Here is a 17,937-nt window from a genome sequence, read left to right on the forward strand (position 1 = left end):
AACTCTGTGTCGGACTTTGGCTGGACCAAACACTGAGGCAAAAGCTTAGCCATTGCCTTAGGCTATGCCTGGAACAAGCACATCAAGCTATGGCTGTAGCCATCTCTGAGTTTGGACCATTTCTCAGACTACAACTGTCATGAGTTCGGCCATACACCCTGTTAAGAGAGTTAACTTATCTTTTATTTTTCTAAACCAGACACAACATACAGAGTCATTATTGTTCACTCAAGGTTTTTCGGTATTGTAGTAGGGATACTTATAAAATACATATGTCACCACAGCAGCTAGAGCAATATGTGTGGTTAGGTCTGAAGGAAGGCCTGCCATGCTGGCTCCACGGTGTGTTCCCGCCATGCGCCCAGTGATTCTGGGGAGGCTCTGGACCCACCGTGACCCTGAACTGGATAAGTTTATTATTTTAGAATTAATGAAGGCCTAACATTTTAACATTGTCAACAGTTCAGCAAAGTCATCTGGACTGGGAACAGAGAAATGGATCAGGATCATTTTCTAACATTCAAGGCACATATACAATTATAAAAAATGCCAACATGTTCAAAAGGCATTCTCAGAGGAGATTAACTTAACTGAGAAGAAATTAAGCAAAAATACCGGAATAACCTTGATTTAATACGATACAATGCTGTAAAAGAGATCTGAAAGGATCTTACAGCGGGTAGGAAATTTATTCACAGTGATTTTATTGAAAAATGGGGTCCTAATTGGAACCATTCCAGTGAATGATATACAAAGAGGATTCATTACATTTTTAAATTGTCTTGATAGACTTTTGTTAAAATGCAAACTAATAAAAATATACTATATAGTATGTAGATTAAATAATCACAATGTACAGAATATCTAAACAATTAGTGAGAGGGGTAAATATTAAAGAGCATTATGAGATCAGTATTGAGGGTAACATTATACATTGTAACACACATGCAAATATTTGTAAATAATTAATTAAAAATATTATTTAATTAAATGCAATTTTATATATAGTGCTTTTTACAACTGGTGTTGTTATAAAGCAGCTTTCCAAAATTCCAAGTCTTAGCGCCAACTGAGCAAGCCGAAGTTGTTAGGATCACGGGATGCGGACTGACGGAGGGCGGACGCAAACGCTAAAACACAACAAACTTTATTAACAAGAGATAGACAAATCAAGCAACTGGAAACACAACGAGACTGGGAACTGGAATCAAGGGAAAACGAGAATGACGGAACACGACGAAACAAAGGTGAACATTACAAAGAACAAAAGACATAGCAAACCATACGAAGAACAATGAACGACACCAGGAAGTGAGGGAAGGGGACTTAAATACACCAACAAACGAGAAACACCTGAAACGGATAACGAGAGTGATGAACAAGAAGGCGGAACAAAGGCGGGGCGTGAACGACAACAAAAAGCCATGTGCTGAGATCAGGAAAACAGACGAGAAGAGGGCGTGACAGAAGTGACAGTGGATAGAACTAATTTTATCCCATGTTTTAATGTATTAGGTAGCCCATAAATAACTGACTGTTCTTGTTGTTGTTATTTTCACACTTTTCACGTGAGAGTCCATATCCCCATATTAATATGCACATACACCTAATATAATATTTTTGTTCCATAATGTGCCCGCTTAATTATATTTATTTAACATTTATTTATTGTGTTTATTTTTAATATGTTTAATTTTTGCACTAGAGTTGGCTAATAAGCTAGTTTCTATCTGCTGTGCCTGGGCAGGTACAAATGTATCTACCCCAACCAATCCAAATGTGTATAAAAACAAACACATAAACAAACAAAGAACTTGTAGAATGTGTTTAATTACATAAGCAAAGGTCTTACAGTAGAAGCTCATCCAAAAACATGTCCTTCGTACATTCATATTCTTACATTAATTATGTGGCTGTTGTTCTGAAATTCAATAAAAAGAAAAGGAGAAACAGCCAGGAATATGCTTGAGAAATGCTTTTTTTGTAATTATAAAATTAATTATAAATATATAATTTATATATTTATATATAAATTGTAAATGTAAATGAAATTATAAAATATGTCAAGTGCTTCCTTTTAGGTTCTCTCTCAGACTAACCAATGATGGACCTGATCCAAGGAAGGAAGGCAGAGATTCTGATGTAAACATTGGGCTTTTCTTTATGGTCACATATACGCTCACCAAAGGAAACGATACCCTCTGCTCTACCTCCACAGACCAAAGGACTACCAGAATCTCCCTGTTAAAAAACAGATGATTGTATTAGTGGAATGGGTAACTGTCTGAATGGAGAGAGTACTGTAGGTCATTGTTTAAAAGGCTACATGACAACTCACCTAAACCTACAAAACATATGTCTAAAGCCTTAGTCCACAAAGTGACAGATGTCATAAAGGTTGGTTTAAAATGTTATGGAAAAACAACTTCTTTTAGAATAGAGGTCTCCCCCCCCCATGAATCACAAAACATTACAGTTTGAGATATATTTAAAGTGCAACATGTGACATAAACAAAAAGATGAAAATACACTGTGACAAAAACTGGATAGTGATGATAGTGATGTACACAAAGAGACGTGCGATAGAGTGTATCCCAATTCTGCTCTCAGCTCTCTGAATAGGCGAACACTTGTACCCCTTTTGCACACCCTTATATGTCATCAGCACACTTGAAGGAGGGCGTTAGATCTGGACCTGGGACAGAGGTAAGACAGCTCTGTCATTGGTGGCTGTGACGGGGTAAATTCTGCATTCTATAACTCTGTGGACGTTTACTTTTCCTGAGGAAACTGTGTGGTTGACTTCAGGCCTAGATTTTTTTTTTTGAGATCTGAATTTGAATTGAATTTTGAATCTGAATATTTCACCATCTCACAATTTCAAGTTTATCAAATGATGTGTATATATCATTATCATTAGTCTTTCATGACAAGGACATAAGACCAAAATTTTGAAGGAGCGCCTTGATTTTTAGGTGGTTTTTCACACTGGATTACTCCCAGAGGCTTCACAGCACCGCGATGAGAGCACTATTTTTAGAAACGGTAGGATCTGCGCTTTCTAACGGTATACAGAGCTCACAGAAGCATTCAGACATTCAAGACTTACAAAGCTGAATATATAAGGTGTGTTTTGAAGGAGCGCCTTGATTTTTAGGTGGTTTTTCACACTGGATTACTCCCAGAGGCTTCACAGCACCGCGATGAGAGCGCTATTAAAGTATATTTATTAAATTATAATTTTGTGTTTTATATATATATATCATCTTCTTTTCTGCTTATCCACTTCAGGGCTGCGGTGATATAGTATTTATATATATATAGTGTATATATTCCACAAAGTCGTCACCTCCACTAGGGAATAACTGGCCAGAAAAGTATTTGAAATGTTTCAGCATAGTTATTTACCTTCAAAAGCATGATATCATTGTTCAAAGTTTTTGCATTGAACTCGGGGTGGAGATGGTAATACTGTACTTCAATGCGGCGAGAACCTTCATTGTTGTTTGTCAAGTCATGGGCTCCCACCACTACCGTAAACCTCATTCTGGTGTTTAGAGTAAACAGAACAGATACTTATTAAATCTGAACTTACAATAATTACAAAATATTTCATATCATGCAACATATCAGCTATATCAGAAGCTGTAGTACAGAAGCTAAAGTCATGGCACAGCAGACAGGGTAAAGACATACTGGTTGACATTTTTATCACATTTATCACAACTATTTTATATTTCTGGCAAGGCTGCAGGCGCACTGGGTCCCTGATCCAGATAAAGCCGATACAGAATGCAAAAGAATAACTGAATAAACTGAATCTTACCTCTTATAGCAGTGTGCAGCTGTCATGACAAACTGATTGGACACAAGGAAGCCACCACAATGGTGTTTTTCATTAATCTGGACAGAAACCATATAGGGCCTGGAGTGGGGTATAACCTCTTTGCCATTCACTATGCCAACTTTAACACTGGCTGAAAAACAGAAAACAGAGGTTTTGTCATTAAACTTCCTGTCAGTGATGCACCAAAATGAAAATTCTTGGCTGAAATCGCAAGCAGAATTAAGGTCACAATTGGTTGAATACAGAAACTGAAATCTGATCAAATAAATGTTTAAAATGCATTAAACAAACATAGAAATGTTACAGTGTGATATAGGTTACAGTATATGCCACCAAATGCAATGGTTGAGCACAAAGAACAGTCATTCAAGGATGTGAATTGCATCATTTTCCAAGCTACTGTTTAACTGCTTTTATACATTATTCATTCAACTAAAATGTTGCGGCAGTTATATTCTGAGCTGTATTTCAATTCCAATTGTCATTTGCCTTTGCCCACTTCCACTAACCACTCAGTTAAGCACTTAGGTCTTAATTGGATATAACGGATGGTCCAATAGCAAGGGACTGTCTACACTCTCATTTCAACAAAAAGATGATCACAAGATATTAAAGCGTGATCACCAGTGCGGAAGATATATATTTTTCTATGTTTATAACCTATCCATAGTACATATCACTCAAAAAAATAAAGGGAACACTAAAATATCAAAAAAGTGTTTTATAAGATTGTTCAATCTGCATTTTATCAGCCTGGTCTCAACGGGAATTGGTAAATACTTGACTATGAGAGAGTTCCCAAGATTTATACAATGTGTATGAAATTTAGCTAATACTTTCTGAGAGTTTAAGTGATTTTCTGATGCAAAACCTGCTTTAACCATAACAATAAACAAAATCCTAAACTGAACCCTAAGCTCCAGATATTTAATATATTTATTCATTCATTCATTGTCTGAAACCGCTTATCCAGTTCAGGGTCACAGTGAACTAACCCCATGCAGACACCAGAAGCGGATTTGAACCCAGAACCTTCAGGTTCCTGGAGCTGTGTGACTGCAACACTACCTGCTGCGCCACCATGCTGCCCATATATGTTCATATAATTCTAAATAGAATCATAATGAATCAGTGCAAAAATGTTGGAAATTTGTAGGATGCTTTTGAGTTTGGTTATGAATGCACACATTTTTGGAGATCTCAAATTTCTGTATATACTTTTTTCCCCTCCCTTTTTCTTCACTTTATTTAGTGAAAAGGCAGATTGGCAGATGACTGGAACTGACTCAAGAATTAATAGAGGATATGCATCGACCCATGCTGACTCTTTTCACTCCCTCTTGCAGCGATGAGGTTTGGGAGCCAATGACCCTGTAGCCAGTTCACCCGTTGTCCCTTCTTTTTTATTTCAGTGACAGGAATTGACTGTGCATGTGGACACTGTGACTTTATTTAATGCTCATTGGTTATTTGGTCATTGCTTACAAAGCCAAAAGAGACCGTGCTATTTAAATGTGGTTTCCAGTCAAACAAAGCTACCAAATTATAATGGAGAATAGTATATACGTCCTCTGAGACAGAATTTTTCTAAATTCCATTGGGGCAACACTGCTGGCTTCAGCACAAATAAAGAAGAACACTTAATGCTCAAACTGACTGCAAGTCCCCTGAAAAGAACTGAAGCTACAAGTCGCAGAGTGGATACAATTGATTTTGGGGGAAACAATTTATTTTGTGTCATTTTATTTAAATATATCTTCTTTGCTTTTTATCCTTGATAAATAAATGTTACAAACACATATGTAATGATTAATTAAATTGGAGATAAAAAGTTCATTGTTGAACTTTATTGTATAAACAACAGCATACAAGGACCACCACACGAGACTTTGTAAAAGTACTCAGACCAAAACGATATGACCATCACAGACTGACCCTTGTCAAAATCATTCAGATTCATACATTGCCCATTTGTACTGTTTCAACAACGTCACCAGAACTGACTGTTCACTTGCTGCAACAGGTGCCACTGTAACAAGAGAATGAACGACATTCACTGACTGCTCACCTGTCAGGGGTTTGAATCTTTTGATTGCTGTGTCTTTGAATATTCTTACAACAATCCCTTAAAATGAAATATGAGCCGTGTTAAATAGATTTAATAGATTTAAAAAGATGATTGTGTGTGTGTGGAGATTATGCCCAGAAATACATGCTCTCTGTCTTTTGTCACCATGTGGCCTGTGCTATTTTCCAAGCAATGCAACCAGGCAGTAGCACGCACTGCTTTTTCACAGACTGGAGCTGGAGAGGTATGTTTTTCCTCCCGTGCTACATGCTTTAAGGTATCTTTTCATCACCTGGACACATTTGATATTACATTGATTTATGCTGGACCAGCCAATTAAGATTCAGCTCAAACTGTCCGGCTTGTCATCATCTACTTCATTCAGGAATGAAGATAAGACCAAACCGAAGATAACCCTGACTCGGCCGTCTTCTGTGATGTTCCTGTCGATGACAACATCATTAAATGATATTTCAACATTATAATCAATCAGAAACAGACTGTATTAATTTTAATATTAGTGAATTATATCAACATAAAGTAATGTGGTGAAGACTATGTGGACATTCAGGGTTAGTTGTCAGTAACAAAGCTCCAGACAAAACAAAAAGTGGGGTCCTTATCTATAAACCATCCAATTATAGCATTAGTGGATCATCTATCTCTATCAAGATTTTATCCCAAAATCATTTTTTTTAAATATTGACATCATTTGAAAACACCAACCTTGATCCTGAAATGGATTACGTGGATAAGAACATGGTGAAGATGATGAAAACACCAGCTAGCTTTTAACTCTGTGTCAAAATTACATAACACACCTAGAAGTGCTGTAAAATGGCTTATAATTCATAATACCTTTATCCTCTTATCTTCTTATTTTTTCTTGGTCTAGGTAATGAGCTATTCCTCAAGCCCTTCTGTGGCTCCATCTTCTGGGAGAATGAGTGAATTACAAAGCTAACGCTCACTAGCGCCCTCTAGACACCCTCAGTGTAACAATGCAGATTTGGAAGTCTGGACAATCATTAAAAAATAATAAATAAATAAATAAATATGTTTGTTAATGCAGATGTAGTTTGTTATGAGAACAAAACGGAATGTGTTATTTTGAAAGTGAATGGAAAATTCCAAACATGGGGGAAGATAGGATGTTCATGAACAGTGTGTAGCACACAATACATCTGTGATTAGCTCATGGATGTAACACCTGATAAGTTAGCATGGCTGACATGCCCCTCTCAAACCTGGTCTAAGTTTTGACCCCAGTGATGCCCTCTACGGTCAGGACTCTCTGGGTGAATAGGATGACCACACTCTCCCCATCACGAGCACAATACTAGCCAGGGTGGACACATATTAGCTAGCATATCAGGCCTGGGAAGTCTGTATTATCCTAAAACATATATTGAGCTGTCCTGTGGTGCTGTATTAGCAGCAGTCTGAAAAGAATCAGTACTAGGCTAATGGGTGAAATTGGCAACTACTTTATTGATATAGCTGCATCCCAGTCTTGATGTCTCATGTACTTCTTTTTGGGCATTTGAGGCTGAGGCCAACAGCAATTTCTGAGGCCATGTCTGGAGCAATCTCTGAGGCTAGAGCTGAAACAATGTCTGGGACTGAAACTGGAGCAATAACTGAGGTTAATGCTGAAGCAATAAGGTTTAGTGTTCTGGTCTGAAAAACGTGCAGAACTGACATTTTACTTTACATGTTAGTTGTGATCTACACAATAGGAGAAATAACAAAACAAAACAAGAACATCATTTTGAAAATTACACTTCAGACATGATTTTATTGGAAGAAATCTATGAAGACACTTCAATTTCAGTGTAAATGCAAGCTAATACTTTCTCAGTACAGACGTTATCCAGGGCAAAAGTTCAGATATTTTGGTAAAAACATCTGGCTTTTTAGGATTGTCACATGTGTACGCATCACCAAAAAAAACAATACCCACTGCTGTATTGTTGCACACCAAAGGACCCCCAGAGTCCCCCTGTGAAAAACAAAGAAATGAACAGATTATCATCCGGCTAGATTTGACTCTCATTAATTCAAGATATGAGAAGGTGACCTATTCAATAAACCATATTTTTTCATACCCAGCAAGTTCCTCCAGGATGAGCTGCACACACCATTCTTTGGCTTAGAGGCTTGTCCCAGAGATCGTTGCATTTCTTCTGGTCTATGATACTGACCTGTGTCTCCAGTAGGCGACTACTTAAGCCTTTATAGGTTCCTTTTTGCCCCCAACAAGCTATGCTGCACCTGGAGTCGGCTTTGATGTCCTCTGGTTTTCGAGGGATGGAGATCCACTTCACATTTCGACTCTTTTTGACAGTTCCTTGTAACTGTGAGATGATCAATATTTGTTGAATTATCATCAAGGTCAAACAGATGTTATATTGCATCAATGTGATTCTTATGATACAAAAGGCCAATTATTAGGCTATTTGATTAAGACAAAACCTTGACAACTCAATGCATGTATTTTTATAGTTGGAGTCAAGTTTTACTTTGTTTAGTTACTTCAACTAAAGTAGCTATTAAAGATGAAGTGGCTGTTTACCTCTAAAAGCAGGATATCATAGTCAAATGAATTATTGTCAAGGTACTTCGGATGCACATGGTAATTCTTCACTTGCATTGTTATAGAGCGTTCTTTTCTGTCTTTCAGGTCATGAGCACCGAGGACAGCTGTGAATATCAATTTCCTGTTTAGATGAGCATACCAGATATTTAGATTTAATTGGTGTCACTGCAACACATTAAAAATTTACAGAAACACAACATACCCTGGAGTAACAAATTCTTCTAGCAAGAAACGCCTAGTTGGTATTAAACTACCACATTTTTACTACTTATTAAAGACTAGGATAAATAATGAATGATTAACACATTTATTTGCTCATGACTATTTCGGTATAAAACCTTATGCAACAAATAGCTGCTAACTTATTAATCAAGCTGAAAATATTTAAATAGCTGCTTATTACTACATAATTAAACAGTAACAAGGTTGAATTTACTACTAGAGTTCTAGTTATGATTTTATAATATGCAATAGGCTAGTGAGAGAGAGGATTAATGTAGAGCACAGGACTGTTTGAAACTGATTATAAAAAGGAAGTAAATACAAGTAAATAAAAGAAGAACAGAAGTAAATAAAATAGTGTTTACATGTTACACATCTGTAGTAAATGTTTAGAAGTTGTATGTAACCATTTTATGTTAGTTTTCTTGTTACTGCTTCATAAATTTGTGGAATATTTGGGTTATTACCTCAAAAACTAATAAGTAGTCATCAAGATACTAAGAATGTACATGCTATCAGTGCTATCAATGCAAAAAACAAACAAAAAAAGTTTTTGTTACTGTATCTCACATTATGTGTTAACAGCTTTTTCAGAGTAATGAGGGTAATTTTTGTAGGAAGTTGTTACTATATAAAGTAGAACGCATTGATTTTACACAGTCCCCCAACCACATTACTAGGGTTAATTTCCCTGCTTGTTAGAATGGTACTGCTGATGTTAGAAGCTGATCTGAGATGCAGTAAATTTCTCTTTAACTGTAACTGACCATTGGACTGTTGCTGCTTTACCTCTGATCCATTAAGTGTTAATTGTTATTTTTTGTTGTTCATATTTTATGCACAATTAATGCCATTATTTGAATAATGGCATTTTAATGGCACTTAAAATTCATTGAAGTAAGCACTCTGGAGATGTCTATATTCACCTTTATTACTACTTAATAACATAGTAGTAAATTGCCTACAAATATTCTATGTGTATTAATATGCCTCTTGTATGTAAATATTTCCAATTATTATCATAATGAGTAAACATTAAACACTTAATTCAATCTTACTTGTTCCAACAGTGTGCTGCTGTCATGACAAATCTTTTGGACACAAGGAAGCCCCCACATTTGTGCCCTTCACTTGTCTGGACAGACACCATATAGGGCCTAGAGTGGGGTTTAGCTTCTGTGCCATTCACTATACCAACATCAACACTGTCTGAAAGAGAAAGACATGGAAGAGTTGTAATCAGAATGCAATATTCACCTCCATACATCCAGGCCATTTGAATCATTCAAACTCCTGTCTGGCACAAAAATAACTTTAAGTTACTTTATATATATATATATATATATATATATATATATATATATATATGTCATGTCATATATATATATGACACTATTAATGATTATGGGTCTGGTGTTGGCCCCTCCTTGAAAAATATAAAAGCAATGAATTATCTGGGAATTTCAGTTGTTGCCTGGGCTGGTGCAGGCTAATTCAGATTAATACTGGTAAGGACTTATTCTTAAATAAAGTAATTGTGTGTATTTCTGCAGCCAGTTCTGGTGTCAGAATTTAATTATTTTTATCCTGAGTTCAGAGTAAACTGCTCTAGATTTAAACATGACATGTAGCAAACGACCTGCCACAGTGATTCTTAAAATTTCTTACCTGTTTGCAAAACCTGAAAGTTTTTCTCTTGTCATTTCTCCTTACATGTCATTTCATATTGTGATGAGATCACACACCAAGTCAATCAGACTCTCACAGCTATGAATAATTTCCCACAGACTTTCCACCTAACAACATGGGTTTTTGGACCGTGGGAGGAAACCGGAGTGCCTGGAGGAAACCCATGCAGACACAGGGACAACACACTCCTCACAGACAGTCACCCAGAGTGGGGCTCAGAACCCACAACCCCAGGACCCTGCAAAATGTGTGACAGCGACACTACCTGCAGCATCACTGTGCCGTCCCTCCATTATAAGTCTAAATTCCAAAATTGTGTTGATTTACTTTTGTTGAGTTATTTTGAGAATTAAAACGTATTATAATTTAAATAGACCTGTAATGAAAGGTTACAAATATTCAGCCCTCCTTCTAGAAAACAATGTAATGTACCTTAGAGAACATAACTGGACTTTAAAACCACTGTTGTACCTTTAAAAGTATATTTTCATTTTGTACTTTTAGTGAAAATAATGTACCTGTAATTTTTTTTCTGAGAGTGTAGAATTGAGCACAAAGTGCCACAGTGCTGCAATTCTACTGTGAATGAAGTCACTAAATAGGTAAGTCCACATTTTAGATATCATTTAGACATCAGAATAATCAGACACACAGAAAACCTGCTTGCTTCATATTTATGTTTTTTTTAAATGTTTAAAAACATTGCTTTTTTGCTGCATTTAGTTCATTAGCTAAAAAAACAACAACATTTGAGACAAGAGAAATCATGCTTGAGAAAAGTGCTTTTATTGAGATAAAATCTGCCAAATGGTCTGGCTTTGCTCATTTGTTAAATGTGGGCTACACACAGTCAAGAATAGAACTGATCCAGGGCAAGAATGCAGATATTTTGACAAAACCATTTGGACCCTGGGGTTCCTCACACGTACCAGTAATGAAGGATGCAATACCCACTGCAGTGTTCTTAAACACTAAAGGACCTCCGGAGTCTCCCTGTTAACAACACACAAGGGCATTAGTGTCCTACTAGTGGTCAGAGGTTAAATCACTGCCTATGAGTGTTACATTTAGGGTTAAGTTTAAGGGTTTTAGATTTAGGTTTTAGATTTAGGTGTTAGCGATAGCATTTAGGGTTATATGGAAATTTATAAGCTTGATTTTTCATATTTTGTGGTGCCAGAAATTCACATTAACATTCACAAATATCATTAGTACACAATTACAAGTGTTAATTATATTTCATTTACATTTTACGAATTGTGTAAATGGTTTGCAGTAAAATATGCTCAAAGTAGCCTTGAGACCAGCAGTAGTTCAGAAGGTGTGGACAACAAGTAGACGCATGATTAATTTGCTAAGTCTGATCAAAACAATATTTATGAGAAGAAACGCATACATCAGCATTTTTTACTTACAAAGCATGCTCCTCCTGGATGAACTGCACACACTCGCTGTTTATTTACATAGTGCTTCTTACAGTCTATGACTCTGATACTTGTTTCCATCAGACGGTTACTTGTGGACTCATTGTCACCGGTTCGTCCCCATCCAGCTACACTGCAGATTGTACCGACTGGGATGTCCTTCTCTTTTTTGGGGATGCGGATTGTTGTGATTGTTGTGCCCAGTGGTACTTTTTCCTTGAGCTGTAGCAATGCCAGAAAGTTTAAACATTACACTGCAACTGTCTCAGTGTCTGTTCACATAAATAGTAATACACTGACTGAACTGTATTTAGCAATGATGAATCTTTATCTTAATGAACCAAGGTCTACAAGTGCACTGCGCCAGTCCAAACCATTAATGTCCCCACAAACCAAAATATGACACCAGGCTGGTAGTATGAGATACATGTTTTCTGATTCATATATATATATATATATATATATATATATATATATATATATATATATGAATATGTATAGCAAGCCAAACAGGAAATATTTAATGAACTTTGATATATATAGAATGAACATTGATATATATAGAATGAACATTGATATATATAGAATGAACGCTGATATATATAGAATGAACATTGATATATATAGAATGAACTTTGATAAGTTCATTCTATATATATCAATGTTCATTCTATATATATCAGCGTTCATTCTATTCTATATTACTAGACAGCTCAGCACCCTTGGACAGCACTAACAAATTTGACAAGGCAAGTGAGGACTCCTGGACTCCTGATGCCTGAGTCATCACAAGGGGCTGAAGCTGAATTCTGGATCCCTAGTTTGGGAGTTTATGTTGTGCTTGGAGTTGTTATGGAGGGCTGGTATGTTTCATGGTACTTGCTTCTGTGTTGGGCTCAAATACTGCCTGTACCCTTGCTCAATTACTGCTCACATGGCTGTGTCTCAATACCTATCTTTCTTTCAAGGTCTTTACAATATTTTTTGTTTTGGTGATATTTTTAATGATTATTAAAATATGTGTCTTGAGGGATTTACACTGAAGGCAAACATTTATCATGTAATATGATTCAGATTATTGTAAGATTCCTTGGCATGTTCTGATTAAAACTTGGTTGCTATAGTCATCATTTTTGTGTTGTACCTTAAAATTTTAATCTATGTGCCCATTTTTTAACTTAAGGGTCTTGTCGTGGGCCTAAAATTTGCCCGTCATCTCATGGTGTTTGAGTTTATTACTATCATTGCTGTTGTTTCTTACCTTTAAGAGCATGATATCATAGTCCAAGTTTTGCCAAGTTTGGTAAATTGGATGGACATAGTAAGTCTCCACTTCCTTGCGCAAAGCACCTTCTCCTTCGTCTGACAGATCATGAGCACCAAGCACTGCTGTGATCTCCGAGTTTCTGCTGACACCAAATTGGTTGAAGCTTAACTGACTGAATATATTTGGTAATAGTAGCATGTAATGATGAACAAAACATTGCATTAAATATGACATTTTACAATTAATAATATGGGGCCTGCGGGGGGCTGCCTTCGAAGCATCTGTATTGTCTAAAATTTGCCAGACAAACAACTTAAATCTGAAGCATTAAAATGCATTTTACATCATTACATTTGTATTTACATACAGTGATTTAAAAAAAAGAAAGAAAACAACAACTCACTTATAGCAGTGCGCAGCCGTCATGACAAATCTTTGAGACACAAGGAAGCCACCACATGTGTGTCGTCCATTTCTTTGGAGAGACACCATATAGGGTCTGGAGTGGGGTTTAGCCTCTGTGCCATTTATTATTCCAACATCAACACCAGCTAAGTGTAAAAAAAACTTGAAGAGCTTATGATCACACACTCTAAATGTCTCTTAAAATATATGTCAATTTACAGCAGATATATTATTGTAGAATTATTGCAGCTGGCTGCACACTAGGATTAATTAGTTCAAATAACATCAGTAAATGCATTTAAGGCAATTTTTCCCCAGATCAATATGCATATATCACTTTAATCAAAATAATATGTATTTCAGCAGTTTTTCATATTGAAATCAAACAAAAAATGAAAATACACAATGCCTTATACTCAGTTTCAAGCCCCATTTTCAGAAAAGTTTGAATATTTGTTTTATTTTTTAATTATAGTGAAGCTTCATTAATTGACTTTCAATGACTAACCATAGAGGTGTTTGTAAATATAAAACATTTTTAAAAGTTAAATCTGCAAAACACTAAATACAAGTTAGGACAGGGGCAAAATAATAGTGAAAAATGTATTAAGTATCACATCACACCGTTTTGAAGAATTATGGTCCAAATAGCAAGATGTGCTGTGGTCAGAGGAGTCCATGTTTCGGTTTGTTTAAAGAAAAACTAACATTGTTTTCTTTGTAATAAAGATCAAATGAAACATCTCGACTCTTATCAGTGATCGGTGCAAAAGCTTACATCCCTCAAGGTATGTTGGGTGCATCTGTGACCACAATATGGGTGATTTATATATCTCAGAAATTTCCATTGATGTGGTGGCAAACAATGGGTTTTTAGAAAGTTATATGCTGCCATCAATGCAATGTGTCATTCTGGGAAGTCCATGGTTATTTCAGCAAAACAAAGTGAGGCCTCATTTTGTACATGCTACAACAACATGGCTTCGTAGTCACAGAGTACATGTGCCATCAGTTCAAATCTGTCTTCTATGGCACATCATGAAGCGCAGAATCAAGCAGCAGTGACCACCGACTGTTGAGCAGACGATGTTTTGTCTCAAGTCAGAATAGGTGAAAATTCTACTTACAAAATTTTAACAATTGGTATCCTCAGATCCCAAATGATTAAGCAGATGTTGTAGCACAGTGAAAAGCATGCCTCTGTCCCACCTTTTTTGGAATGTGTTGCAGGCATCAATTTCTAAATCTGTTAATAATTAGAAAATTAGATCAAGTTGTTCAGTAAGAACATTGGACATCTTTTCTTTGTACTTTTGTCAATTACATAAAGTTTCAAGGGAATTAACCAATAACAGATTATTCTTTTTATTGCATTTTATAAAATGTCGCATCTTTTTGAAAACAAAGTTTGTAATATTCACAGTAAGCAGACCAAGAAATTTGTTCATTCATTGTCTGAAACCGCATATTCAATTCAGGGTTGTGGTAGACCAACAAATGTACAGCAAATCTAAACAATCTTCCAATTATCTTCTATTTAAACGTTACAATGTTTTTGTCCGACTGCCTGTCTAGAAGAGGCATTTGTGCTTACTGACTGACTGACTGACTGATACCTAATTTTGAAACGCACATGTGCGAATAAGAACTGTTAATTCAGCTGTATTTCACAGACAGAACTTAAGGTGGCGCCACTACACCATTACACTGTCTGTTGTTAGTTCAGCTATATTTCACATTCCAGTTTGTGAACTAAATTTGGAACTGTTTGGCGGTGATCAGAGGTCCTCTTTTCCCTGGACTCTTTTTGGGACCTGAAAAATGTGTGTTTAAGTGTTCAAGGGGTCTGAGAGTTGAGAGCTGAATTGGGACACACTTGCGCCGCTTCAGTGCAGTAGGTCTACCATCCACCACGGTACAGCTCAGAGTTTTACTGGAGCCTCGAACAGAAATATGTTGAACGTGGTTGAGGTAATATTTATCATAGCCTCTTTATGTTTGAGAATGTTTTTGTGACCCAGCCTTTTGTTTTTTACAATGTATTTAACAAACAGAAAGTCATCTTGTCTGCCCCTATAATGACATGAATACATGGACACATCTCACCGTTACTGACTTTCTGACAAGTAAATTATATCTGCACATCTTTAGGTTTAACTTTACAAGACAATGGACAAAATCTCCAAATTACTAAAGCCAGAACACCAGAGTGAGGTGTTACTCAAAATAAACGAGACTGTGAATTCGTTACTATTTTATCAGTTGGACCCTTATAGAAATGTAAGCCAATAAATAAATATCTAGTTCCCAGCGATGCCCTTTATTAAGTATCGATTACTTGATAAAATGTTAAAGTGCTTGGTTTTAGAAATGTTCAAAAAAACTTTGCTCATTTGAACAAAAGAATGTAATACTCATCCATTATAAACACAACAATTAGAAAAATTGTACCCTGCCCGGGAGAGGGTCACAGGGACCTACCCCTGGAGCCAGGTCTGGGGATAGTGTCCGACAGAGAGTGCCTGGTGGCTGGGAAGCCCACGTGTCCCGGCCAGGGGTTCATTTCCCAAAAGCATAATTGCTAACTACATTAGCAGTTTACATAGTTGGAACAATGAAGTTGCGATGCAAGTGTTTCTCAAAACAGTCGTAGGAACTATCAAGGTAACTATATTGGTAACTTGCATAGTCTGAACCATTGTTAAACGACACAGGTGTTTCTCAAAACCATAGTTGTTGTGAGAGTTGTGTAGTTGGAGCGGGAATCGAACCCACAACCCGCTCTCAAAACCATAGTTGTTGTGAGAGTTGTGTAGTTGGAGCGGGAATCGAACCCACAACCCACATGTGTTTCCTCTGGGTGCTCCGGCTTCCTCCCACAGTCCAAAAACACACGTTGGTAGGTGGATTGGCAACTCAAAAAAGTCTCCATAGGTGTGAGTGAATATATATGTGTGTGTGTGTTTTTGTTGCCCTGTGAAGGACTGGTGCCCCCTCCAGGGTGTATTCCTGCCTTACGCCCAATGATTCCAGGTAGGCTCTGGACCAACCGTGACCCTGAACTGGATAAGCAAGTTACAGATAATGAATTATATACATATATTTTATACAGGGGTTAGACAATGAAACTGAAACACCTGTCATTTTAGTGTGGGAGGTTTCATGGCTAAATTGGAGCAGCCTGGTGGCCATTCTTCATTAATTGCACATTGCACCAGTAAGACCATGTGCATCCATTGGTTCAAACATTGTATCCTGAAGGTGGTGCCATGTATCAGGATGACAATGCACCAATACACACAGCAAGACTGGTGAAAGATTGGTTTGATGAACATGAAAGTGAAGTTGAACATCTCCCATCTTATTGAGCCACTTTGGGGTGTTTTGGAGGAGTGAGTCAGGAAACGTTTTCCTCCACCAGCATCACGTAGTGACCTGGCCACTATCCTGCAAGAAGAATGGCTTAAAATCCCTCTGACCACTGTGCAGGACTTTTATATGTCATTCCCAAGACGAAATGACGCTGTATTGGCTGCAAAAAGAGGCCCTACACCATACTAATAAATTATTGTGGTCTAAAACTAGGTGTTTCAGTTTCATTGTCCAACCCCTGTATTTCTTTGGTTTTATTTTAAAATATGCATTTATTTTTAATTCAAGTAACATTATTCTTTTTGCTGTTGATTATATATGATAACAATATGAGAAATTTCTCAAATGTTCGCATAATTTTACAAAATGTATGAGTTTTTGCAAGTCTTTTGAAAGCCAGACCAAACACGTCTGGAACCATTGTAGTTTGGACTATGGTGGTTTAAACCAACATGGTTCCAACTTCTGTGGTACTAACAAAGTATGACGGTTTTGGGAAACGGTTGGACTTCAGATGTTGGTTAGTTTAACGATACATCGTACCACGTTAGTTCATTGATAGCGCCATCGTTGTACGGGAAATGCACACCAGGCTTAGCCTGAAAAGGCAATGTGGGAAGATCATGTGGGACCACCAAGATCCAGAGTAGGGGTGCAGTGCAATGCCCATTGGGCACGGAACAGGGGAGACAGAACCCTTGGCATCATGGAGAACCTACCCCAAGTGAATGAGTTCAAATATCTTGGAATCATGTTCACGAGTGATGCGAAGAGGGATTGTGAGGTTGACTGTAGGTTAGATGCAGAGGCTGCAGTTATGCTCTCAATTTACCAGTCAGTCTATGTCCCCACTCTCACCTATGGTCATGAGCTCTGGGTAATGACTGAAAGAACGAGATCATGGATAAAAGTGGCCGAAATGAGCTTTCTCTGACGGGTTGCTAGGCGAAATCTCTGTGATTGGGTGAGGAACTCAGTGATTAGGGAGGAGCTCAGAGTAGAGTCACTGCTCCTTTGCGTTGAGAGAAGTCAGCCGAGGTAGTA

At 37.1% G+C, this 17,937-nt stretch overlaps 3 protein-coding genes across 3 annotated transcripts; all 3 read right to left on the reverse strand.

Annotated features, from left to right (window-relative positions):
- Window positions 1-2,094: 2,094 nt before the first annotated feature.
- LOC136671355 (complement factor D-like) lies at window positions 2,095-4,847 on the reverse strand. The gene is made up of 4 exons (XM_066647032.1): window positions 4,843-4,847; window positions 3,827-4,048; window positions 3,409-3,547; window positions 2,095-2,241 (listed from the first exon to the last, which is right to left on the reverse strand). The coding sequence occupies exons 1-4, from the start codon at window positions 4,845-4,847 to the stop codon at window positions 2,095-2,097; spliced, it is 513 nt and encodes a 170-aa protein (XP_066503129.1).
- A 2,778-nt stretch (window positions 4,848-7,625) lies between these two features.
- Window positions 7,626-10,012, reverse strand: LOC136671356 (mast cell protease 1A-like). Its single transcript, XM_066647033.1, has 5 exons — window positions 9,795-10,012; window positions 8,491-8,635; window positions 8,024-8,272; window positions 7,780-7,917; window positions 7,626-7,643 (listed from the first exon to the last, which is right to left on the reverse strand). Exons 1-5 carry the CDS (start codon window positions 10,010-10,012, stop codon window positions 7,626-7,628), a joined length of 768 nt encoding a protein of 255 aa, XP_066503130.1.
- A 1,253-nt stretch (window positions 10,013-11,265) lies between these two features.
- On the reverse strand, window positions 11,266-16,084 carry LOC136671357 (mast cell protease 4-like). Its single transcript, XM_066647034.1, has 5 exons — window positions 16,003-16,084; window positions 13,520-13,718; window positions 13,111-13,258; window positions 11,841-12,071; window positions 11,266-11,418 (listed from the first exon to the last, which is right to left on the reverse strand). Exons 1-5 carry the CDS (start codon window positions 16,082-16,084, stop codon window positions 11,266-11,268), a joined length of 813 nt encoding a protein of 270 aa, XP_066503131.1.
- Window positions 16,085-17,937: the final 1,853 nt, after the last annotated feature.

The sequence above is a fragment of the Hoplias malabaricus genome, chromosome 16 (assembly GCF_029633855.1).
Source record: "Hoplias malabaricus isolate fHopMal1 chromosome 16, fHopMal1.hap1, whole genome shotgun sequence".
NCBI classification, from domain to species: domain Eukaryota; kingdom Metazoa; phylum Chordata; class Actinopteri; order Characiformes; family Erythrinidae; genus Hoplias; species Hoplias malabaricus.

What these genes read in the sequence shown, in the direction of transcription:
- LOC136671355 (XM_066647032.1), bottom strand. An exon ending in GCTGCACACTGCTATAAGAG is followed by an intron (nt 3,548 to 3,826) that starts GTAAGATTCAGT and finishes TCTAAACACCAG; the next exon opens with AATGAGGTTTACGGTAGTGG. An exon ending in ATGATATCATGCTTTTGAAG is followed by an intron (nt 2,242 to 3,408) that starts GTAAATAACTAT and finishes GTTTTTTAACAG; the next exon opens with GGAGATTCTGGTAGTCCTTT.
- LOC136671356 (XM_066647033.1), bottom strand. Translation starts at nt 10,012, where the DNA reads ATGGCCTGGATGTATGGAGGTGAATATTGCATTCTGATTACAACTCTT. An exon ending in ATGATATCCTGCTTTTAGAG is followed by an intron (nt 8,273 to 8,490) that starts GTAAACAGCCAC and finishes ATCATCTCACAG; the next exon opens with TTACAAGGAACTGTCAAAAA. An exon ending in ATCCTGGAGGAACTTGCTGG is followed by an intron (nt 7,918 to 8,023) that starts GTATGAAAAAAT and finishes TGTTTTTCACAG; the next exon opens with GGGGACTCTGGGGGTCCTTT.
- LOC136671357 (XM_066647034.1), bottom strand. Translation starts at nt 16,084, where the DNA reads ATGAACCCCTGGCCGGGACACGTGGGCTTCCCAGCCACCAGGCACTCT. An exon ending in CCCCAGACCTGGCTCCAGGG is followed by an intron (nt 13,719 to 16,002) that starts GTAGGTCCCTGT and finishes ATATATTTTAAG; the next exon opens with AGACATTTAGAGTGTGTGAT. An exon ending in ACGGCTGCGCACTGCTATAA is followed by an intron (nt 13,259 to 13,519) that starts GTGAGTTGTTGT and finishes ATTTGGTGTCAG; the next exon opens with CAGAAACTCGGAGATCACAG.